Source organism: Ascidiella aspersa, chromosome 1, assembly GCF_963924565.1.
Source record: "Ascidiella aspersa chromosome 1, kaAscAspe10.2, whole genome shotgun sequence".
Taxonomy (NCBI): domain Eukaryota; kingdom Metazoa; phylum Chordata; class Ascidiacea; order Phlebobranchia; family Ascidiidae; genus Ascidiella; species Ascidiella aspersa.
Window position 1 is genome coordinate 22,952,806 of NC_139447.1, and position 24,457 is coordinate 22,977,262.

General features: G+C 33.9%; 3 protein-coding genes and 2 pseudogenes across 3 annotated transcripts; 2 read left to right on the plus strand and 3 right to left on the minus strand.

The window, feature by feature from the left end:
• The first annotated feature begins 230 nt into the window (after positions 1-230).
• Positions 231-4,201, plus strand: LOC146168321 (ubiquinone biosynthesis protein COQ9-B, mitochondrial-like). The gene is made up of 2 exons (XM_083381945.1): positions 231-1,128; positions 3,815-4,201. The coding sequence occupies exons 1-2, from the start codon at positions 341-343 to the stop codon at positions 3,945-3,947; spliced, it is 921 nt and encodes a 306-aa protein (XP_083238071.1). The 5' UTR covers positions 231-340; the 3' UTR covers positions 3,948-4,201.
• On the minus strand, positions 2,458-4,676 carry LOC146168322 (AP-1 complex subunit sigma-2-like). The gene is made up of 2 exons (XM_083381956.1): positions 4,494-4,676; positions 2,458-4,428 (listed from the first exon to the last, which is right to left on the minus strand). Exons 1-2 carry the CDS (start codon positions 4,659-4,661, stop codon positions 4,111-4,113), a joined length of 486 nt encoding a protein of 161 aa, XP_083238082.1. The 5' UTR covers positions 4,662-4,676; the 3' UTR covers positions 2,458-4,110.
• Positions 4,677-9,832: 5,156 nt separating this feature from the next.
• LOC146168323 (uncharacterized) lies at positions 9,833-12,266 on the minus strand (annotated as a pseudogene).
• Positions 12,267-12,770: 504 nt separating this feature from the next.
• LOC146168324 (1,5-anhydro-D-fructose reductase pseudogene) lies at positions 12,771-14,811 on the plus strand (annotated as a pseudogene).
• A 1,362-nt stretch (positions 14,812-16,173) lies between these two features.
• On the minus strand, positions 16,174-19,724 carry LOC146168325 (electron transfer flavoprotein subunit beta-like). Its single transcript, XM_083383335.1, has 7 exons — positions 19,594-19,724; positions 18,764-18,858; positions 18,630-18,693; positions 18,432-18,524; positions 16,739-16,867; positions 16,514-16,672; positions 16,174-16,431 (listed from the first exon to the last, which is right to left on the minus strand). Exons 1-7 carry the CDS (start codon positions 19,642-19,644, stop codon positions 16,261-16,263), a joined length of 762 nt encoding a protein of 253 aa, XP_083239461.1. The 5' UTR covers positions 19,645-19,724; the 3' UTR covers positions 16,174-16,260.
• Between the last annotated feature and the right edge of the window lie 4,733 nt (positions 19,725-24,457).

Here is a 24,457-nt window from a genome sequence, read left to right on the forward strand (position 1 = left end):
TCCATGTCATACACAACACTTCTTAAAGCCAATATGTGAGAAACAAAGCTTTAATTATCTTGTTGCGTGGTTAAGTATTGTATTACCTGTTCTTGGTTTGGATATAAATGCTGAATCATATTATCAACATTTTATAATCAACAGGAAGAGCAATTGAACATTGTTTTTGTTTTTGTAACTTTCCCAATTTGTTGTTGTTTCGTTTCATTTTAAACTGAATCTGTGAATTGATTGCATTCTCAACATTTTTTATTAATTTTAGTACTTCAATATTATTTTTGTGTCAAAGTTTGCTTTACAGGATTGTAATACTTTAAATGTTATATTAAATCTTGGAAACATGTTCAATTATACATATTTTAGAAGAGCTGCTGTTTGCTGCAGGTTACAAAAAATTCCCACTTTGCTCACAAACACTGATGCCAGAGTATTGTTTATTAGAATGAAACCTGTTACATTTCGATGCATGACTACAAGAAATAATTTATGTGCCTCAACACAAATTGTGCGGTTGTATTCCAGTGATGAAAATCAAGAGACAGAATTTAATAATAAAACAAAGTTTCAAGATCCATCTGAAAGTATTCACGACATTGATATAAAAACTATAATCTTGGACCAGGCTCTTGAGTTTGTCGAACTTTATGGGTGGTCAAGAAAAGCTCTATCATATGGGGCAGAAGCAGCTGGTTATGCTGGAGTTGCAGAAGGAATGTTTAAAAATGGAGGACCTGATCTTGCACTCCATTTTGTAAAAAAATCAAATTCAAATTTTAAATCTTTTCTTAAAATTGAAGCTGAGAAATTGTCAAAAAATAATACTAAAAATGATGTTACAAGTTTTTTGCGTAATGCAATAGAATACCGATTAAGAATGATTATTCCTTTCATAAATGTTTGGCCACAAGCTATGACACTTCTCTTCAATCCAAATGTTGTGAGCTTAAGTGTGGAGGAACTGGTTCAGATGATTGATGAAGTGTGGCATCATGCTGGTGACACAGCTGCAGACAGTAGTTGGTATACAAAGAGAGCATTGTTGACAAAGCTATACGCAAGTACCCAGCTTGTAATGTTAACTGATCAATCACCAGATTTTAGAGACACTTGGGACTTTTTGCAGCGTCGGTAAGTGCTTTATTCAAGGTATTTTTAGTTTGTTTAACACTCGAAGTATTTGAAAATGGTCATTATTAAAATAGGCCAAGTGTCCTGAAAATGTGAATGTAATTATGTCTCATGATTATACCTAATTCAGCTGACCAAGGGTTTTCTTTTAGAGCTGGGAAGCTGTATTCTGAAATTGGTTGTTCATGCATAGAGTTTAAGTAGAAAAGGGGTCCCACACATTTTTTAACCTGTGAAATTTGAACAAGGGTAAACATTTTTGGCCGCACACATTAAAATATATCCAATTGAAATAATATACAAAATACAAACCCTAGGTTGATAGCGTAGTGTAAATCAAAGTTACAGTAATAGCGGAACTTGTTTTGTTTTCTGCAATCCTAGTAGTAAATCGTCTATAAATAAGTTGAATTGCGACGTAATGAGAGCGAATGTTTTAACATCATTCATCCTCTGTCATTGCAAAAAGCAGTATGACAGAAAGCTGGCGACTTGGCGACTATGTCGGCCGAAGAATCAGAAGGAAAACTGAAGAAATTGGTCAAAAAAATAATAATTTTAATTGTTTTTTGTGTGTGCTTGTTCTACACATATTCAATCCAATATTTTTTTTAAATGCTGAATATGTAGGACTTTTTTGTGCCATTCTGAAAAAAGTACGAAGCATGTTGTTTAGCAGGGAAAAGCCAGTGTTTGGCATATAGATTGTTTATTAGTTTAAAAAGTACTAAATTTCGATAGAACTGTTATGTATTTGCAGTTTTACTTGATTTGGCAAATACTTCTTATTGAGTTAAAAAAACAATCATGATAGTCACCATTCCTGTTAAATAGACAGGTATAACATTCGCATGGGCATAACGAGGATGTACTAGGCCATGTTGTTCAATCTAAGGCTATTATTGTGTTTCTGGAGCATATCTATTCATCTAAGAGATATTATGCATACTATGACATGTTGCACTTTACTGTGTGACTCTAATATCACAAACAATTTCTATTAACTTGGATTTTACAACACACTGCTTTTTTTCATTAAAAAATTTATCCAGTTAAAAAAAAAAATTCTTGCTTTTTAGTCTGATTTTAAGCTGAATTTGTGCACATGAGTTCGCCCCAAAACAGCTTATCTATGTAACAGTGTTAGAGTAAGAAAAGCAGGCATGCACCCCCAGTCCCCCAGGTACTTCAGCATAGCCCATATGTATTTATTTGTGTCACAAAAAATGTTGTGCCTACGGCGCAACTTTATTCTAATTTGTTATCTTGTTTATCGCCTAAACATGGCAAGGTTGATACATTCCTTTGACGAACAGATCATTTAAGTTTTTGGGCACAACCAAAAAACCGAAGAATTTACGCCAAAAATGCTTGTCACCAGAAGGCTGGCAAGATTCTGCCAGCCTGGCAAAAAGTAGTTAATTAGTTCGATTTTAGTTTTGTTGTTGTATAAACACTGATTAATAATTTTTTATTATAATAAACTAAACCTGTCCTACACAAACCACAGATTTATGGTATTAGTTGTCTTGTAAAGGTGCAAAAAATGAAAATAATTAAATAATACCTTGGGTCACCAAACAATTGGGGGGTTAATTCTTCCGGCCTGTAACTTATTTTTAAAAACACCTTAATAATAGAAAACTAAGCAAGATGGGCGTACTATCTATTTCGTTCATTTTGTTGTTGTTTGATTAAGTAAATAATGTTTAACACCAAGTTTTATATCAGGCCACCTATCTTGACTTCTGTCAGTTGTCCTGACGGCAATCGCCAAACAACTATCGGCCCCTTTGTAAAAGAGTTAGTAAATCCTAAGTTCACCTAATAAAGTGGTTTCCAACCAAGAAAAGTTGCAAGAGGTTTTTAGGGGATCGCCAATGGGGAAAAAAACATTATACACTTTACAGTTGAGACCTCTTGTAGTGCCACATTTACTCTTGTATTTAATAAATGAAGTCTACATAAACGGTGTCCATTCGACCAGTAAAGATCTGTTTTGGGACACTGAAAAACCTCTGTAACAACAATACTACACAACTAAATTTGTTTTTTGGGTAAAGCCTTATAAAAAAATGATGTGTGTTTTACCTTTTAAGATTTAAATATATATAATATATGTATAACTTTATGACGGTAAATAACTTTTTAGAATTATTAAAAGTTTGTACTTGCCGTCAAAAAGCAAAAAAAGGATCAAAGGGGTAAAGAACCACTGGTCGGCAATTTACTTTAAATGATAAGTGTTAACAGGGTAAAAGTCAAGTGCCCTATTTCTCAGGACAATATAATATGTTTAAGGGTTTAGGAAAACTCCAGGTTCACCTGAAAGGCACAAATAAGTTTAAAGGTAACATAAGGTGTTACTTTCAACTAAAACAAATATCATTCTAGTTGTCTATGAATAACTCTTTATAGTAATTCCAATATACAAAGGAGTTACATATAATAACCCTAAAATAGATTCATTTTAGCTTCTGCTGTTGTACTGCTGTGACTAAATATGCCATTTATTCTTAGAGTTTGTATAATACTGGGTTGTAAAATAGTTTTGGATTCACCTTTAAGCATTTGTTTAAAATAAAGCTTAAAATAATTTACATAGTGCGACTATATAAACCAAATTTTTACAATGCATCACAATTTTGTGGTTAATATAATAATATCTCTGTAATTTATATTTCAGATTGGATGACATGGAAAGTTTAAGAAAATTTTCAAGTGACTTAGGAGAAGGGCTTAATACATTTTCCGCAACAATGTCCTCTGGCTACACTGTACTGAGCAATGTAACAGGATTTGGTGACACCAGAAGATAAATTATTTGCATAAAATAGTTACGATTTGAATTTAATAAAAATACATTTCATGCACAAAACATATTTGTTTACAACCACATTTTACTAGTTAAATCATCAATTTATTTAAGTGCCTTTAACCCTAAATAAAAGTTGTAATTCAAGTTATTATGTTGTGATCTTTCTATGTCAAGCCAAACTCTTCTAGAATGCTTCTAGTAGCTTCTGCTTCTTGGTTTTCCTCTTGTAATGCATCAGCATTCTCAATTGCTCTAAGTACTTTGTTTTTTGAAGACTCTTGAATTTCACCAGCCAACAAGAACTCATCCAAAATAAAATAGGCTTTCTCAAAGTTAAAAATAATGTCCAGCTCACACACACTTCCAAAATATTTGTCAAGAATCTCAACATACCGATGAATTACTTCCAGAGCCAAAAGTTCATTATCAGTGTCTTCAATTGCACAACAAAAAAACAATGACGCATATCTTTTGTAGACAATCTAATAAAAATATTTGCTATTTTAGTTCAATCGATAGTATTAGTAGCTGCAGTGTAATATTTTACCTTAAAATCTTTCCAATCCAAAAAGTTGCACATTTTAGGACGTCGAGATAAAATTATTGCTACCAAGTCCCGCAATATTTTCTTTTTCTCCTTATCTCCAATGGCATAAAACCATTTTTGAAGTCTAACCTTGCCTTGTCGGCTAAACAGCAACATAAATTTCATCATATTTGCAGTTTATTCAGCTCTAAAAAAAACATAAGAGCATTTAAAATGTAAGTTTAATAATAAAGAAATCTTTATGTAAGTATGTTTCTTAGTTTTTTTAGTAGTAAAAATTAAAACAACTTGGTAATTTTACACACTCTATCTTATCCTCAATACTAAATTTACTGTTAAGGATCAAACAATTTGTAAAATTGAATATTATGTTTATTATTAATAATAACTTGACCCACCCTCAACCAAACGCTAACCTGCACCCTAACCCAAACAATATGCGTTGTGGTATGCGGTATTATTATTATTTTTTTTTTGCATAACTTTTTACGTACAATAATGAAAGAGCGCCCAAATTTGTTATAAAAACGTGTGGCAAGTATTTTAATGTGGTTCAAGTCAAATTGTACTCAAATACCTGGCGACGCGCGAAGCGAAAAAAGCGCACGTCGCCTTTCCCAAGCGAACGTCGCCTTCGTTTGCTCTGAGAAGCCTCTTTGAAAAAAACGCAAGTCTCTCTTAAGAACTGAAAGGCAATACGATGCGCGCCAAGGGAAAACATTGTTGGCATTTTAGTATAGTTAACGTAGTTAAAAATATAAGACATGGCCCAGCTTGTAAAACAGGTCGCGGGCCCGGGCCGGACCCCTGCCTCTGCATTAAGTCTTGGGCGAAACGTTTGTTTTGCCTTCTAATAATTATTAAAAAAACGGTTTACCACAAGGAGCATAAAAACGTAAAGTGTATACTTAAAATCGCTGTAGGCTATTTTATGGGAATTGACACTACTTAAACCATAAGTGGTTTGCAGGTAAATAACTTAAATTTTAATGAAAAATACGATCGATTTACATCAAATTTTAAACAGCTACTTTATAAATATAAACAGCATGTTAACATAATAATGACTTAAGCGCTTAAACCTGTTACACGAAGATGAGATTGATTAGCAACCCATTTCCTATACCCAGCGCTGCGGATTCGCATTTGGGACTCGAGAAGTTGGTTTGTTTTGCTGGAGTCGGACTCGGGAATCGAGTAAGACCAAAACCACCCGAGTCCCAAATCCGACATGCGCATGCGCAGTAGCATTTTTTTAGACGCAGTTGGCCTACCAATTTTTTTTTTTAGAGATTTTTTTTTATACAGATTGTCACAATTTAGCCCAATCAGCGTATTTTAGCAAAATAACGTTTTGAGGCTGGGCTAGTTTAGGGCAAATGTATTTTTATGTCAATTAATTCACCAGTAATATTTCAACTACTGAAAAACCACTGTAGATTAACCTTATCTAAAAAAAAATCGTTATACTTTTTGAGCATAAATTAAAATTATAACATAGGGTAGGTACCGGTATCTTTTGTTATTTATTGATGGCAAAAGTTTTAGCGAAAAATTAATACTTTCTAGGAATACTAGGCTACTGTTATGTTTTTCAGACATTTAAATTATTTACAACAGGGTTTGAACAAATCCTTTCTATCCAACTTTACATCAACTAATAGTTTCAAAAGATATGTTTTAATATTGTTTTAACCGGCATAGTTATTAAACCTATATTTTTTTTTCCTCCTAAGTTTTGTTTCTTTGATTTAAAAAACAAGTCATAAATGTAAGCCTATAGCAAGAACAATTTGAACCTGAACAATTATAGATCTTTTTAAAAAGTGCTAAAGGCTTGTTTATATCGGTAAAAGGTGGACTTGTAGCTCGAGAATTAAGGGTGTACATTGCTAAATATATATTAATGTTCATAGTTATGAATACGAACATCTCATTAGTACTTTTCGCTAAAATTATGTTTGCTAGATAGCTGACTGAATCCAATACAAAGAATGTGTAAAAAATGCAACTCACTAAACATAAATATTAATTGCTGTTTGCGTAGTTTAATTGCGGAGGGTATTTTTTGAACTTATCAGTTATGATATTTTCGAAGGAACATTACACAACCCTTTCGAATAAATTTGGCACAAAAAAGGCCTAAACAATGTTTTACAAAATCCCTCCCCCCTAACTTCACCACTTATCTCTAAAAAGTCCACTCTAAGCCAAAATTTCATCCATAACTAATACAAACCCCATCTCCTATTACACCTATTAATGGCAAACAGCTGGTGTCAAAACAGCGTCAACGAACACCGCTGCTTTAAAACATGGCGCATATTAGGCTATGTCGATAATGAATTGCAGGATTGTAGTCATGATAAATAGTTAAATATAGCGGTACAGTAGGCCTATTCATATGGAAACTATAAAAGCGCTCGCCAAACTTGTTGAAACGTCTTCTGCAAATTTCCTCCATTCAATGCACATTTTTTAAGAATAAGACCTCAATGGTCAAAATAGGACCTTTACAACGTTTGACGTAACCCCAAACGCCACCTCTAACTTCAGCACTAATTAACTTCCCTAATAGACTCTAACCCAAATTCTAATTCCACCCGTTTACTGCCCCTTGTCCCAAACAAGGGCAAATAATCTAGTGCCTATAAACAGCGACGCCGTTCACACTAGGGCGCCCAAACGTCGACACCACAACGGCCGACGCGAAAAAGGTTTCCCCCAACCGTCCCCACACCTTGTCCCTACGGTTTACGGCGATAATTTTGTCCATTTGTCTCTTTTTGAGGTTTAGAAAATACTCCGTATTTTTTCTCCAATCTCTGCCCCACGTATTCTATTCCTCGTAATTGCCCCTTCGTCCTGGTTTCAAGTGAAATGTCAAGTCGTTTTTTTAACTGCTTAAGTACACCGGTTTTTGGACCAAGGGGGTTGGATACCGTTTTCATTTTCGATCGATTTTCTATGTTATACTACTGAGCCTTAATTTGTTTTGTTTTTTTAATCAGAGGTGTATTCAATAAATATGCCAAGCACACCAAGTGTTAAATGCTAAATGGTTTGTTCCGCCATTATCACTGCGGTCAGCATTTGGATTGTCTGTATAGCTTCTTAAGACCGCTATCCGCTTGAAAACTAACTTCTTCTTAGCTATCGACTTGTGCTGAATGGCATCTGCTATATGCTAACTTGTTTGCCGATCTATAGTTTGAAACTGGTTGTTCGTTCATCAACTAATACAATTCTAATCGCCAGAACGTCTTGTGGCAGCTCGCGAGTTAGATACAACACACCTTAAGTTGGAGTCAGAACGAAAGTGTCAATTAGAACACTTTATTTCCTTAGCAGCAGTTTTGTGCCCAAATTCAGGCCAGAAAGTGTAGTTATATCGATGTACATTATTTGCAATTTGGTTGTCATATATTATTGTTTTTCTTGGTGATGCCAAAAAAAAAAAATTTGAAATGCTTCTAACTAAACCGTTATGTTTAAATCAAGACAAAGTTTCAAACATGTCTAAACTAATGTTACTGCTTCGCAAGTTCAAATTTTTTTGGCGCTTAAATGACCAAAAAATTTGAAATGCTTCTAACTAAACCGTTGTGTTTCGATGTCTGTTGTATGGAAGGTTGTTAACATATACAGTTGTTGAGCATTATTGCGAGTATGGCATGCTTTCATGACACTTTCTTTTAGTAGAACCAACCAAAGATGAATGATACTGACACACTATACAACATGTAAATATTTGTGCATCCATAAACAAGCTTTCCAGGACGTCCCTTTCTATAAGCGCAGGCAAAGATTATAGCACATTGACATGGTATACAACATTGTGTCTTTAATTTCGCAATATGGGTACATCAAAAACATTTTTTATTGACATTTGCATTCACTAGGGCAGGGGCGTCCAACCTTACAGCTCTTGACGGCCGCATTGCCAGTCTTATTTTCCTCACGGCCGCAAGTTAAATTATTATAGGGATGACTCAAAAAGTCGTCAAATCATGACGTCATAACATAATTAATCTTAAAAAGACGTTTTGTTGTCTAACGAACTCGTGGTAAAATATGGAACCTAAATGAAAATTAATCGCGCGAAGCGCTAAAAAAATGCGTTTATTACGTTTAGATTTGGCAAAACTTTTAATTCAATCGAAATGGGCTTAGGCACATAAAATAATCGCATTTTGTTACAAACACAAGCATTTATGTAAGAATTGGATTTTGTTAGTAATGCGGCGCAATATGCCATGATATAAGTAGCACTTTTGATATTAATGGATTTACTTCAAAGGGACTAAAATACAATAAAGACAGATAGAAGAAGTTCGCGCAAAGCGCGAAAAAATAGCGTTTGCATAGAAATTTGTCAAAAAATAATATTTTTAGGGGGCCTGCTCTAATGCTCTTAGCCAATCTATTGACCACCAATGGTAGACGAATGTCTGGTTGGCCTATAACATAAAAACCCCGTCTAATTTTATCACCTGTCTCAAAGTTCCAAATTCAGCATTTTTTTCTATACTGTTGTTTTAAATTTCGTGCAAGTTTTTATTGCATTGCCCAAAATTTAAAAAAAAATAAAAAATTTATGTCCAATATTTTTTAATACGGTTTCCTTTTGCCCGCAATCCACTTGTTAGCCTTCCACTGTTTAACGGTAAAGAAGCGCTGATCTAGTGGAAAAGACAACCTCAAAACGAACCGGACGTACAAATATCATTCGCGCGAAGCGCGAAAATTTTTCCGCACTTGCCAAGTTAAAATAGTCAAAAAGTATTTGTAATGGACTCGTGTCTATAGTTTGTCCAAAGAGGCCGCGGGCCGGATAAATTACATTGGCAAGCCGATCCGGTCCGCGGGCCGTAGGTTGCCTATACCCCTGTCACACACTGATTTCTTTGTGCATCAACCAAACAATGAAATCAAGTTTTTTTAGCGCACATAAGAAATCTGTTCACTGAGAATGAGAATGTAGCGAAAGCGCTTAGCTCACTGATTTAACTGCATTCCCTAAAGTCGTAAAAAATTATAATCTGCATTTAGCACGTCAACCATTAACGCATGCCAGCACAGTCACGGCCGCCAACACATGTTTATTAAAATACGTGTTAACGGCCGCACAATTATTCATCGACGGCCGCATGCGCCCATACGGCCGCAGGTTGTACACCATTGCACTAGAGAAACAAAAAAGACACTGGCTTTATTTGAACCGATTTATGCAGAAATAAAACTGACACGTTATACATCATGAAAAAATTGTCGAATGCAGATGCAACGACTAATAATAAATATAAAAACACAGTTAAACACAAAACAACCATAAAAAGTTATGCAACATGTAGAACTTTGGGTCGGAAATGTCGCAAAGTGGGTGCAACCAAAAATCGAAGGTTTGCTTTCTTCTTCACACGTGACATAGCTACATATAAACCAAAGTACAACATGTCTCATGTTTTGACCTTGCGATTTGTGGATTGTTGATGCGTAGGCAGGAACCGAAGGATAGTACGTTGGCCCTGAAGAATCGTTAGTGACTGGGTATATTTTAATGTAATTATCATCTTCGATTTCCAACATGATAATTCTCTTGTAGAATAATGCAATTTTTCCCACTTGACCGTTTACATATCTTCTACTTTTATCCCGATTTTCTGTGATTCGTACAAGCATTCCCTCGTAAATTGGTTGTTTTACTTCAGATGAAGAACCCATGGAAACAAACCCGAGTGTTAACGACCTGAAAAAGAAGTGTTCAATAATAACGTTGTTCACAAACTGACAACCTCGATTTGTAAAGGTCAAGAAAGATGTATGCGTATTACTCCATGTAGACAGGATAGTGTCTGGAGACGGGTAATTTGATGTTTCAAGCACAATTCCTTGACAAAACTCTTCTAGTTGTCGCCTTGAAGGACACCAGTGTCGAATTATGATTAAAAATTTGTGAAGCTCGGTGTCATTAGGACGAAATTGTTGATGGAGACTAGTTGATTAACATTGGGAAAGGAACGTAACATCCTCGAACAAGCTCTGGCATTCTTCATCAGTTTTACCAAAAGGTTGAAGTTGCATGGGATCTCCACAAGACACTGTTATAGGCCTACTGGACGCCTAGGCATTGATGAAATCGTTGTTGCAGTGTAGGATGAAAATTTTCTTGGGATCATGCTGATTTCGTCAATTAAAATGACGTCGAACATTCGAAGATACCAATTTGTGTCATTTTGGTCTATTTCGGAAATAGCTATCTGGAAAGCCGAATGGACGGTTTCACAGCATACTTGTTTTCGAAAAAGTGCCTTGTAGGTGGCAGCGAGAAAGCCAGTTGGGCAACAAACCAAAACCTTTTGATTTTTTGCAATGTAGTGAATAATGATACTGTGAAGAGTAACGGTTCCATGTTCTCCACGAAGAAGGAAAAATCGATTTTCCGAAACGGTTGACGATTCCATATGGACTGCTGTTCAACTTTTGACAACACCTGCAAATCAAATATCAATGTGAGCTTACAATGTTAGACCCCTTATTTTGCATTTATAGCAGCCACTTCGTCATATTGTTGTTTTACACAGACAATTTTTGTTTTCATCGCTGTGTCAAATGGAAAATTTTCAGAAAATTCTATTGCCTAAATTCCTTGCAAACGATACACAATGTTTGCGTTATTTTTGCAGCCAATGTGCAAACGAAACATTGTTGACACCAATTTTTTGCGTCGGATCAGTTTTGAAGTAACGTTACATCCGTGTAAACACATCTACACATTTAATGTTTCACAAAACAAACAAAATAGTTCTAAAGAGTCAGACTTACGAATGTCACGAACGATGTTTGCACAGCATTTAGAGATGGCTCTTGTTGATCAGTGGACGATGGAATACACAGTTGGTGGAAACCTCATCGACCATTTTTCCACAACGTCCATATGCGCCGCAAACTTTCAACATAAAATACGAAGTTTTCAATGTAGTACAATGCATCCCATCGTGGTCGACAGAATTCGCGAAGAGCTTTGTTGCTGCTCCAAATTTCTTGTCGATTATTCATAGCAAAAGAAAACATTCGCAGATCTTCCGGTATTTCTAAAAATCCTGTTGGAACAAGTGAATTAAATTGTGTAAACACTTTGTTTAAAAGGCTGTCTTGAAAGAAAAAACTGGTCGTTTGTCAATGATGCATGCTTGAAACCAACGAGCAAAACATTGTTTTGAACATATGGAAGAAGTGTCGAGTTTTTGGTCCAATGATACATGTGCATGAACTCGAACAGAGTCATCTGTCTACTGGCGAAAGGACGATTTAAATATCGCTGAACAGTTTCGTTTTCACGCGCGTTTTTATAATACGGAAGAGAGCACCGTTTTGTCAATCCAGGCGTGTATGCCATTTTTATGTCACTCAATGACATGACCATTTCAGGCTCGCATGGCGTTAATTCGGTTGATAACGAAACGCGACATCTCGTCCTGGAATATCGGACGACAACGAACCAACACTCAGATGACTGTCTCTAAATCTAAACTTTGTTACGTTACTTTTTGTGCAACCATGCGATGTAATGTACATGAAGGGTTCCGCGATGCTGAAATTCGAAACGATAAAAGTAAGTCTTTACATTAGCAAGTGCTGGATTTCAAATGATTTTTCCATGGACAAGCGCTTTTTCCGGACACATATCCACGAAGAATCCTGCAGAGTGTGGGCGATGCTCAAGGTTTCCAAGGTTGGAAGACATGTCGCTGACGATCCACTTTTCTGCATGCGTGCTTGTAACCAAAAAGGCTGTGAAAATGTCCATTCACATAAACGACAAATCTAGATAACATAACCTCGGTCTAAACTTTCACCAATTTGGGGCTACTCAAACAAAGAATAAATTTATCTTTCACACATGACATAGTTAGAAACGCGCAACCAGCAGAAAGCACATTGCAATCAAACCAAACAATGACCTAACTCTCGATTTTATCTTGCGACTTGTTGATTACTTCGACTCAAGTTTAGGCCATATGTGAAATTAAACCGATTTTTGATCCAGTATGTAACAGAGAAAATTTGGGTCATTTATTTTACAATTCTCATTCGTTGTTTAATACAAACGGTAAATTACATGTATATTGTACAACTGGTACTACTTTGGTTTCACATGTTTTAATCGTCTGAAAAATTACAAAAACAACAAGTTTCACTTTTTTAATCGAAGCGGATATTCGCACGTGGAAAACAACATGGAATTAATGTCGCTACAGCAAAGAGCAAGTAAGCTGCGCAGCGCAAGCGATTTATTTTCGTAGTTTGTATGATCTAACGATTGAGTGACAAAATGCCCAATATTGTCCAACCGGTTCCTTTTAACAATGGTGCAATTTTTCCACAACTTGGCTTGGGAACGTACAGAGCTAAGGGGAATGAATCGTACGAAGCTGTGAAACACGCGTTAAAACTTGGTTACAGGCATTTTGATACTGCAATGTTTTATCAAAACGAAAAAGAAGTTGGCAAGGCTATTGCAGATGGCATGAAGGAATACAACATTTCAAGGACTGAAATTCGTATAGTTACTAAACTACTTAACACGTGTAACCGTCCGTCAATGGTGGTTCCTTGCCTGAAAGAGAGCCTTAAAAATTTAAACATGAACTATGTTGATTTGTACCTTATCCACTCCCCTGTCTGTTTAATGCCATTTGAAGATGGTGTCGTTGGACTTAAGGAAAAATGCGATGAAAACGATCAGCCAATGTTTGATGACATTCAACCTAAGGAAATTTGGAAAGCTATGGAGGAATGTGTCCAACTGGGCCTTGCTTCTTCTATTGGGGTATCTAATTTCAACAGCCAACAGGTTAAGCAAGTGATTGACCATTGTACCATAAAACCAGTCACAAACCAAGTTGAATGTCACCCTTGCCTACCACAAAACGAACTTCGCCAGTTTTGTTTAAACCAAGGCGTAGTTTTGAGCACATTTAGGTCACTCGGTGGTCAGGTTAAACGACAAGACAACCCAGATATGTTAAATAACAAAAATGTCCTTAACATTGCTTTAAAACATGACAGAACACCTGCACAAGTTCTACTTAGGTGGCAAATTGAGAATGGCCATGTTGTCCTTGTTAAATCAGCAAATGAATCAAGATTACAAGAAAATCTGGACATTTTTAATTTTGCATTGGATGAAGATGACATGAAGCAACTTGCAACAATGGACTGTGGATACAGATGTTGTCCTTACTTAAACTCAGTGCCTAGCAAACAATATCCTTTTAATATAGAATATTAAATGTCCATTCACCTGGTAGGTACAAAATTGTGCTGCATTTTTCTTCTACTTTTATTAATACAATATGTAACAGTTGTACATACAATCCTACGCAAAATTTTGATTTCACCTAAAATGATTGCTGTTTTTTTAATTTGATTTGATATACTTGATAATGTTTTTTTATGTGCACTATAGGTTTAGACCAGGGGTCAGCAACCTTTTTCAATCTGGGGCCAAAACGAAGAATAATCTCTGCGTTTTATTTTTAACTGGCTATTTTGTTGTTAAAATGTTCAGTTTTTAAGCATTTATTTAAAACAACTGACAATTATTGGTTAGTGGTAGACAGCATATTTTTCAGAAAGAGCGTTTGCACAAAATCCAAAAAAATGCATTTTTAGGTTTAAAATTTTAGTCCACAAATCAGCACCAGTGATAAATGTGTAATAAAAATACACAAACAAGAAAAAAATAATCGCTAATTTAATTTGCGGTGTATGTCGTTGTTAAACACTGATCAAAACATAAAATAAATTTATTCGAAGTGCAATAATTATTATTTTTAGGATACACAGTACACCTGCCGCTTCAACAATTTCTTAAAAAAACTGACATAATACATAGCACGAAAAAAATAATTGCATTCACATTGTTAAAATAGCCACAAAATATGGGAAATGTCCTTGTTCCCAGTTTCAAAAAGAGGCAGATCCGGCCCGCGGTTCATAGGTTGTCGACCCCTGGTTTCGACTGTTCATTAATTTCAATGGTTTAATGTGTGAAGTTCTATTTGTCCAATTTATTCTGCTGTCTTTTTTTACTTATCCTGATTACAGCTAAATTCATTACTTTATTGTGACAAAAGTAGAACGTTTTTATTGTTAACATGTAGTAAGGCTATAAAAATTGCACTTTAGGTCAAAATGAATTGAGACGGGATCTCAAACACATTACCAAGTGTACCTTAAAAGCATTCCTGTAACCTGCAATGCACTTTAAAGTAAAAAATAAATAATTATCTTTTTATATTACATGTTTCAGTTTTGGCAAATAACAAGTCTCCACCGATGAACTTTAACCTAATATTGAGGTGTTTACCTCATCTTAGTGCAAGACCCAGGCCTATGGGCCACATATATGGCCATACATGTCATTATCTATGGTCTGTGCAGAAGAATGTTTTAATTTAATGATGGGAAGGTATAGTGATACAGAAAATATACAATAAAAGCCAGATGGTTTCAGGTGGTGAGGGGATGTTCAAAGTAGAATATCGTATCTGCAAATTCAAATCCAAATGGTGATTCATATCCAATTCTGTCATTCAGTTTGAGTAATATCGAAACCGATATGATTTAATGTTTCAATGGTTGCGCCTAATTGTGTTTAGATAAAGGCCTGTTGCTGTGGCGACACATTTATAGTGCTTGCTTTACATGTAACCTGGTAGTGCAGTGTCACTGTTTTTTTAGGCGACCAACCACTCTGTGTCAAATGCTAATCAAGCGTTATAAGGCAAGTGACTAATGTGTTACAAAAGTAACATTCCCTCATAAAACTTGCAACTTGGACATGTAGTATAGATTACACAACTACTTCAAATGACAGTTGTGAAGAATGTTAAATATTTTGGAGACTATTTTTTTTATTACAATATACACATAAAGTTTGTAGAGCTCTTCTGGCAATACATTTGCCAGAAGAGCTCTACAAACTTGATATTATGCCTGGCTGCAATAGTTTATACAATATACACATGTTAGCAATTTATTTTGTGATTTATTGCTGTTACTGTGGGTCCTGTAGGACATATTAAAATTAATCCCTCCCTCAAACATATTAGAGATAACTTAAAAAAAATATATACCAGGAGTCGCTTCATTATACTAGATCAAAACCTTAAGTTCTAGAATTCCCTTAGATTCTACTTTGAACATCCCTAGACAACAGACCATGGCCTCCTAAAATATTTTGATAACTGAACCACATAAGCTTTTCGCATTCAGGCAAAACTAGAGTTTCTCTTCTATTGTTTGAACAAGGAAGGAGGGACACAAAGTGCTGCAAGCTTATAAAATTGGGCCACCGCTCATGAAAAGGGACTATACTAAACAATAAAAATACTTTAGCTTTGCAAGCTACAAAATGACAAGATATATCTAGGTGTGCATATTTATAACCATTTTTCAATGTAGTCCACCAAAACACAACTTTGGAAAATACAGGAACACTATTATTTTTTTAGTTTCTCTGCAGCCTCACACAGGTCTGTAAAGTCAAAGGCCCCTTTTAATTTGTTCCCAAACTTACTGTGACACAAAACAACTGTTTAAAATTAAAAGCACAAAAAAGGGCAATATAAGTCAGCTGGCAGAAACCCCTATAGAAAAATATCACAAACAATTGTTCATTTAGTTTATTTGCGAAACTGTCAATTGACAAAGGTAAATTGTCTAAAAAATAATTAAGGTGTTTGCATTTAAGTGTAGATTACACCACACCAACTTCTTTTAGTTTTCTCACCAACTCATCCACATTTTCAACTTTAATACCAGCTTTTCTTTCTGGTGGATCAATTACTTCAAGAACCGCTAGATCTGATTTAACATTCACACCAAGTTCAGATGGTGTTGTTTTCAAAACTTTCTTTTTTTTGGCTTTCTAAAAACAAGCATCAAGCCATTGTTTTAGATAATAATGTCAACATGCTATAAATCCAAGTTAAAAACAGTGAATCCCTTACCATTATATTTGGTAAAGTTGCATATCTTGGTTCATTTAGGCGAAGATCAGCAGAAATAACTGCAGGCATTTTTAGTTCAACTGTTTCCAAACCACCATCGATTTCCCTCACAACAGTTACTTTGGAATCTTGCAGTTTTAGTTCAGATGCAAAAGTGCCCTTTAAAAAATTATTTTCAACAGAAAAAACACCAATGTGTTTCAAAAATAGTTGCCAGGAAAATACCTGTGCCCAGTCCAGTATGGAAGCAGTCATTTGCGCAGTTTGGTTGCAGTCACCATCAATGGCTTGTTTTCCAAGCACAATAAGTTCAGCCTTTTCCTGTTCAGCCAACTTTGCTAAAATTTTAGATACCTAGCGGAAATACACATGGTTAAAACTTAAGTCATAAAGACACATAAGACTGCACAATACCTTATAAATAGGCAATTATTTTTTGACTTGTCAGCACAATTTGTAAAATCTTTACAAAATGCACTTTAGTGCTATTGATATACAGTAGTTGCATTGGATTGGTTTCACACCACAAAATGGCACCCCTTCAACCCCTAATTAACCAAATTAAATTTATTGTTTGACTAAATGCATCATGGAAATGTTCCATCGTTTTTCTCTCCACAAAAGGTGCATAATATTAATACTCTTTGGAAATAATAGGATTCATCACATGACCTTTTCTGCTTAAGTACAATACAGCATGATAATAATTTTTTGCTCAAACAAACAGGCCCAGGTACTACACTAGAAAGAAAAACTGAAAGTTGAACAATTTGATGTTGTGTTGTTTATTATGGATCTTAGTTTTTAGTATTTTTGCTGCACGCAGTTTGAGAACACAAAAAGTGTTCAGCGAAAAAATGTAATGACCTCTAAAAAATAGAATAGGTTTTTAAAGGCCTAAAATTTAATCATCCGCTGTGTTTTGAATAAAATTTAAAACCAAGACAGTATAAATTAGAGATAGAGCGGTATATCGGTTTATCGATAATATCGGCCGATATTACGCTCCTACCAATATAACGGTATCAGTAAATTTGAGCCGATATTTTAATATGAAATTATGGTATAGCTTTTCCTGAAAAACAAACAAATTTTTTATTTTTTCGCCCCCCAAAAAAATTCTTTCAGCATCATGGAATGTGAATATGCAAAATAAGGGTTAAATAAATATTGGAAAGCTAGATAAACTGAAATGTATCCTATCCCAGATATATATGACAACATAATTTAAACATGCACAAAAAAAACAAATTCAAAGACTATAAAAATACCTTTGGAAAAACACAGAGTTTTTCATGATTTTCAATATGCAATCAATTCAAAAACTTTGTGAAAACCCCGAATTACAAGCTAAATATATTCAAACAACTAGGATTATCCAATATTTCTAGGTATCATAACATTAAACCAAACAGAATATTTTTAAAATACACAATGAATCATACATATTAATCTTATTTAAAAAATAATGCAAGTATACATTATTTATTTGACTAAGCAGAATATATATCTTAAAGCTGAATAATTTTCAAAAAAGGTACACTAGTTAACAAATATTAAATACACAGGAAATTTTAACATTTTGGTTTTGAATAAATATGATAAGATGTTTAAAAATCATTGATAAAAACTAATGTAAACATGGATTTGTTAAAAAAAGTTAACTTATATTATTTTCCTTGTTTCATTTTGTAATTCCAAGATATCACAATTGAGTAAAATATTTTAATTTAAAAACAAAGTAAATTTACTAAAAATTAATAATATAGTGAATTAAGATACTACAATCAAAACAGACTGCCAACCACACTCTAAATTATTATTTTTGGGTGAGCTTGAAAACTACCATCTACAAAAAGGCTTCTAAGAACATTTCATGCAGAACAAAGGTTTAAGCAACAACATCATAATAACTTACATGTAAAGGAGTAAGTTTCTCATATTCATTTCCAGATACTTCAACATGTATCCCTCTATCTGCACCCATAGCTAGTGCAGTTCTAATAGTTTCCTGCAAAAACATACGTTATAGATAGTTCTTGACGACTATGCTAAGCAAAAAACATTTTTCTCAAATTCGAACAAATAGAATAGTTAAACTGCTTTGATTATTTACCTGGTTTTGAGTTGGGCCGCAACTGACAGCAATAATTTCACTTGCTATTTTTTTCTCCTTTAATCTATAAAAAGAGCAATTTCTTATAATCAAAAATATGAAACACCAATTAAACATTTTGTGTAAAAAAAGACCTTATAGCTTCTTCAACTGCAATTTCATCAAATGGATTCATAGAATGTTTAACTCCATCAGTAACCACTCCAGTTTTATCAGGTTTTACCCTTATCTAAATGAAAGTTAAAATACTTAGAAATAAAAGGTTTGTTTGATTACTGATTTCTTTCCTGGGTTTTGAAAATTTTACAAAAAAGTATATAACATATATTAATTTTATTATAGCAATTTAAATGAATTACCTGAACTTATGGAAGTTGGTTGGAAAAAGAGTGCATATAGCAAATCTCTATTGTTAAAGTAGCCCAGTTCTAAACTTTTGTTTGCTGTAACCCCTTAACTACTACTCAAAACTAAAGGCCATGATACATGGTGTCAGCCTGTTATTACAGAGAAAAGCTATAATAAAAATAGTTTCAGGAACAAGATAACATTTACAATATATACTCCATTTCAGAAAGCCTTTTTGGTAGAATTGCCTGTATACAAACTGTGTCTTAACAAAGCTGTATAGGTGGAATAAAGGTACTTCAAGCAAATCATCATGTTTACTATGGTTCTTGAAGTTGTACTAAAATTATAACAAATTAAAACAATATTGACCCAAACAACCAATTTTTGCACAGTATTTACAAACACTCACTATAAACAAATTTTGCTTGATCTTGATGGTTTTAATAAACACATTAATTTTAAGTTCACCCAGTTGCAAACTTAAAAATCCCCCATTAACAGCCTGTAATATATCTTTAGTTGTACAAATATATACATTTTAAAACGCTAAACATTTAAATCATTTATCAACCAAAGTAAGTTGTACAAAAAGGACAAACAAACAAGCTTTTACCTTTACAGCATAATCAATAACCCTCTTTACTCCAACCAGTACTCGGGCCATCACTTCTTTTGTTAATGCTCCAAGATAAATAAGGTGTAGAAAATCAGAACTTTTATTTAAAAAATTAATATAAATTTGATTTTTCTGAACATCCAAGTAAAAACAAGTGCATTCATTAACTAAATGTAATGATTATGAATATTAATAACAGCTAAAACACTTATGATACTTAACAATGTTTATTAAACAGGTATAAATCATTAATTCATTTCTTAAAATTTAAATTTTATATATCGTCGGTGTAGAACCAAATTTTTTTAATTTTATTGTATTATGGACATAGATCTTTTAAAAAAATATATTTTCATAGCCTATATCTCAAGTTTATAAGGTCTATGTCCAAATGGAATTTCTGCCCCCCAAAAAAATTCAGATCCAAACTGGTCTATGTCCATGTGTGGACATAAACCAATGTGCTAAGCAAAACATGTTTGGCTTAAGTCCACAAAGTTTAACTTATTTTTGGATTTGGTGACCAACATTTGTATACATTGTGGTTTTAAGCATAGTATCACAATCTACATAAATTGTATTTATACCATTTAATACTTATGTACACTGTACACACAATTGTCATATTGGGTAAAATCCGACAAATAATCTAAATCAGTGGTTTCCAACCAGGGTTCCGCTAGTACAGTCCAGGGGTTCCACAATTTTTAAATTGTTTAGCTAATTGAGGTGTTTATTACACTGGGGTTCCTCGAGCCAGTGAAATGTTTCCATAGGGTTCCACTCCAGCAAAAAGGTTGAAAAGCACTGATCTAAATCATGCTTGTTAATGTTAACATAAAACATTCAGTGCCATGCATTACGTACAGTGTTTTTATATCTACACAAACAAGCCACCGTGTGAGAAAAGATTAACAAATTGAAAACTGAAGAAGTTATGCTGGCTTTTGTGTACGCTAGCCAAATTCCTCTATGGCGAAAAATCCCTGAAATATTATCACGTGGGTCTTAGTTCAAACAGGTCTTTACGCGTTTAACAACTTTTTTTCTCGGTTGTCAAGCGTTAATGGTAGAAATAAACAATACGTGAGACAACAGGTGTGGGTATTACCCTGGTTAAACAAAACTTGACTGAAATTTTTGTAATCGAACAAAAAATAAGAAATTAGCATAAATAAGTTTGAATTTAATTGATATGATCCACTTCTTACGCATCCATATGTTTTTACAAATGTTGGATAATTTTTGTCCTGAAATAATCCTAATAAATCTAACCATGTAAGATTACTGCGGAATGGAAAGCACCTTAAAGTTGGAGTCAGAAACGAAAACGTCAAAATTACAAAATAAGTTTAGGTTGTGAGACAACAGGTGTGAGTAGAATAAATCAGTGGTTCCCAACCTGGGGGTGGCATATTTTTCTTATTTGCTGCAAAACAGTCGTTAAATATATCTTAAACCGCAAATTTAGGTACTTGTGCATACTTATGGCTTAAATCGGGACATTCCAGATAATAAAATACATTTTTTTCCGCCTTGATACATGTGACCGGACTCAAAATTTCATTTGGGTCGTCGACTTTAGTTGTATATATTATATAAGTTTTTTGGGCCTTTTTTTGGCCTTCTGGGCAATATTTTTTTAAATTTCAGACGCAAAACGAACATAATATGGTTCATGTAATTAGGTTTGCACTGTAATGATATTAATGCTAATTTGTTATGTTTTGTTCACTTATATAAAAGTTCAGTGAAATTTTGTCGCTAATGGAAAACTTATGGAAGGTAAGATAGCTTTTATTTATAAGTTGGCAAACTTGTAACACTTTTTCTATGTTGATAATATTTGGGTCGCAGTGAAAAACGGTTGAGAAACACTGCGTTTCATTTTCAGTTTGAATTACAAATCCTCTGGTAATTGATATAGTTTGAGTTTTTTTTTACTTTTTTGCCATTTTTATTTATAAATTGTGATATTCATTTTCAGTTTGAATTACAGCCTTCTACCTATTTACCTGTTTTGTTTATTTACAATGATTTTTGCAGTAAAAAATATTTTTTTAGAAGAAATGCATGTGTATCTGTCGTTTGGTTTCACTTTCCATCTCTGGTTTGCATCTTCCAGGTGTAAAATGTTTGTGACATATTCCCCCAACCCAGGTGTCCTCACGGGGCGTCAGAGTGTTAATGTCAAATGTGTAACAATCTTATTGTTTAACTGGTCAGTTAAAAATACCATGTGCTTTTTTTTTTTTTAAATTTCTCCAGCGGTTTCCCAAATTTTGGACTTGCAACTTTTTGGTATTTAAATGAAACACTTGCGATCTCTTAAAACTACTTAGCGTCCACCCAAACCAAACCTTTTAAAACCCTGGGCACCGGTAATGTATTCAGTATTACTCAGTAAATGAAACATAGCCAATAGGTAGGTATAGTGTGATTAATGCGGAAATTTATAAGTGAATAAAAATTGTTCAACCCAAATGGCACGGAGCACCCATATGTATTTCTGAAGGTTTATTTACATAACAGCATTAAACATTTTTTGATTTCTGTAACAGTTATTTAGTAAACTATGGGGCTAAGTCCTAAACCAAAATTATCCATTTTGAAAAATTTTGGAACCAAATTGGGCTATGTCCAAAAAGGGGGCAAAAAAAAATAAGGGGGGTCTGATAAATATAAAACCCATATATAGGGATGTTCAAAGTAGAATACCAAGGTATTCTAGAATATGGGTTTCGAATCTAGAATAACGAATCCAGAATATCGAATCCTAGTATAATTTTATTAAATTATTTAACCTCGATTTTGTTTGGGGAAGGGATTTTTTGCTAACATGTGTACATTATAATAAGAAAAATCTCCCATATGTTTAACATTCTTAACAACTGTCATTTGAAGCAGTTGTGTAAACTGTAATATGTCCACTGTCCAGGTTGTTGCCAAAACTTATATTTTTGCCAATAGTGAGTACAATGCAACACCGAACACAGAACTCTTTAGCAATTCGGCCCTGTTTTTAAAGCATTGTTGGGTTTTTGTGCTTCTTTTTTTGACTGAAATGATCTGTTATGCAGTCAAATAATGTACTGCAAAGAATAAGTTACTATTGACATAACGAATACTTGACAATTACGCTGTGCATTACTGTATAACCTCGCTGAATATTGGCCTAAAGTTGACCTTAAGTAACCCTATAGCGCATTTGGTGATATCCAGCACCTCTTACAACGTAATGTTACCTTTGCAACTTAACGCATTTAGGGAAATTGGGAACTCCCTACCTGAAATTGCATGTTAGTCGCTCGCCCAATAATGCTTGATTGACACCTAATTATTAGACTAACGTTATCGCGAGACGCGGTAATTGGTCGCCCGAAAAAATGCTGACGTTACACTAACTGGTTACATTTAAAGCCATCACTATAAATTGGTCGCCGCAGCGACAGGCCAACTTACCACACGCGTTTGTATAATTAGGCGCGACGGTCGGCGGTAAAACATTAAATTATATCGGTTCCAATTACCCGAAATAAATGGCAGAATTGGATTCGATATTCTACTTTGAACATTCCTACCCATATAGTATTTTTCACATAGTATGCATTGGTAACCATGAATAGTTTCATTGGCATTGCTTTTGAGTGGATATTATAAAACAGACATAAACAAATATAAAAATATTACCCCCATGCCTATGGGTCATTTAAGTATATTTTTTCAAATTTGTTTATGGTTGATAATTTAAACACTATATTTCCAGTAAAATTTTACTTATGGCAAGTTTGATATCATTAAAAAAATATTGATTGTTATGCTTCATAAAAACGAACCATTTGTGGACAATGATCAGTTAAAAAATTTAATTAGTTATTGGCATTATAAATAACACAATCATTAAGTACGGATGAGTCATAATATGGTGGAAAAATTAGTTTTTCTGTAAAACACTATGAAACAAAATCACAATTTGTGCATGGTGAATGTTACTAAGAATAAGTCCTACCAGAAATTTGTTGTAATTTACAAACATTAAGTGATTTCTATATAATACACTTCAAAAATATTAGGAATTCGACATATTTGAATTTAATTTGATTTATTAGTGTGGCTACGACTTAATAGGTTTATGCTATACTATTGTACTCTGATTTTTGAAGTTTAGCTAATGTGAAACTAAAAAACGAGAACAAGTTTTTTATGAACTTAAAATGCAGTTTTAAAAAAAAAAATATATATAAATGTTGTTAATTGTTTTTACATGTCCTTTAATATCAAATATTTTGGATACAAAGCTATTAAAAAACATTTATTTATCAAAAAATTACATTTTCCTACTTTTGTAGAAAAAGAAACCTAAAAACCTAAATGAATTACAAAAAAACTAGACTTCGGTATAAAAACCAGGGTGACCAGATGCAAAAAGTTTAAAAAAAAAACAGGCTAAATATAGCAAACAAAGGCCAAATAATATTTTTGTTAAGACTAAAATACTGTTTAAGGCTTATAGGCTTCTAACCAGTTAAATGTAAACTTTGTATAATTTTGCGATAAGGCCCGTGAGGGGGTGTTTATTAAGTTAAAATTGCGTGGCGTACAAAAGTTTGCCCTGCAAGAGCCATTGATAGTAAAATTATATTTTCTTTCTTTCGAGTCCAAAGTCTTTATAAACGTCATATAACATTTTTTACAGTCGAGATCTGTTTTTTACACATTTCTATAATTTGCTTCACCACCTGACTGTACCCCTCGCGCTGGTAAGTGGTTACCCTTGGCTCACATTTGGGTAAATAACCAAAAATCCGTCATGCGTATCGTATACTTCAAACTCATTTCTGAAATTTATTTGTCGATTTTG

Coding starts and splice junctions, on each gene's coding strand:
- LOC146168321 (XM_083381945.1), top strand. CDS start 341: ATGTTCAATTATACATATTTTAGAAGAGCTGCTGTTTGCTGCAGGTTA. Junction 1,129..3,814: donor TGGGACTTTTTGCAGCGTCG/GTAAGTGCTTTA, acceptor TTTATATTTCAG/ATTGGATGACATGGAAAGTT.
- LOC146168325 (XM_083383335.1), bottom strand. CDS start 19,644: ATGGCCCGAGTACTGGTTGGAGTAAAGAGGGTTATTGATTATGCTGTA. Junction 18,525..18,629: donor GCGGCCCAACTCAAAACCAG/GTAAATAATCAA, acceptor ATGTTTTTGCAG/GAAACTATTAGAACTGCACT. Junction 16,432..16,513: donor CAACTTTACCAAATATAATG/GTAAGGGATTCA, acceptor GCTTGTTTTTAG/AAAGCCAAAAAAAAGAAAGT.
- LOC146168322 (XM_083381956.1), bottom strand. CDS start 4,661: ATGATGAAATTTATGTTGCTGTTTAGCCGACAAGGCAAGGTTAGACTT. Junction 4,429..4,493: donor TGGATTGGAAAGATTTTAAG/GTAAAATATTAC, acceptor TATTTTTATTAG/ATTGTCTACAAAAGATATGC.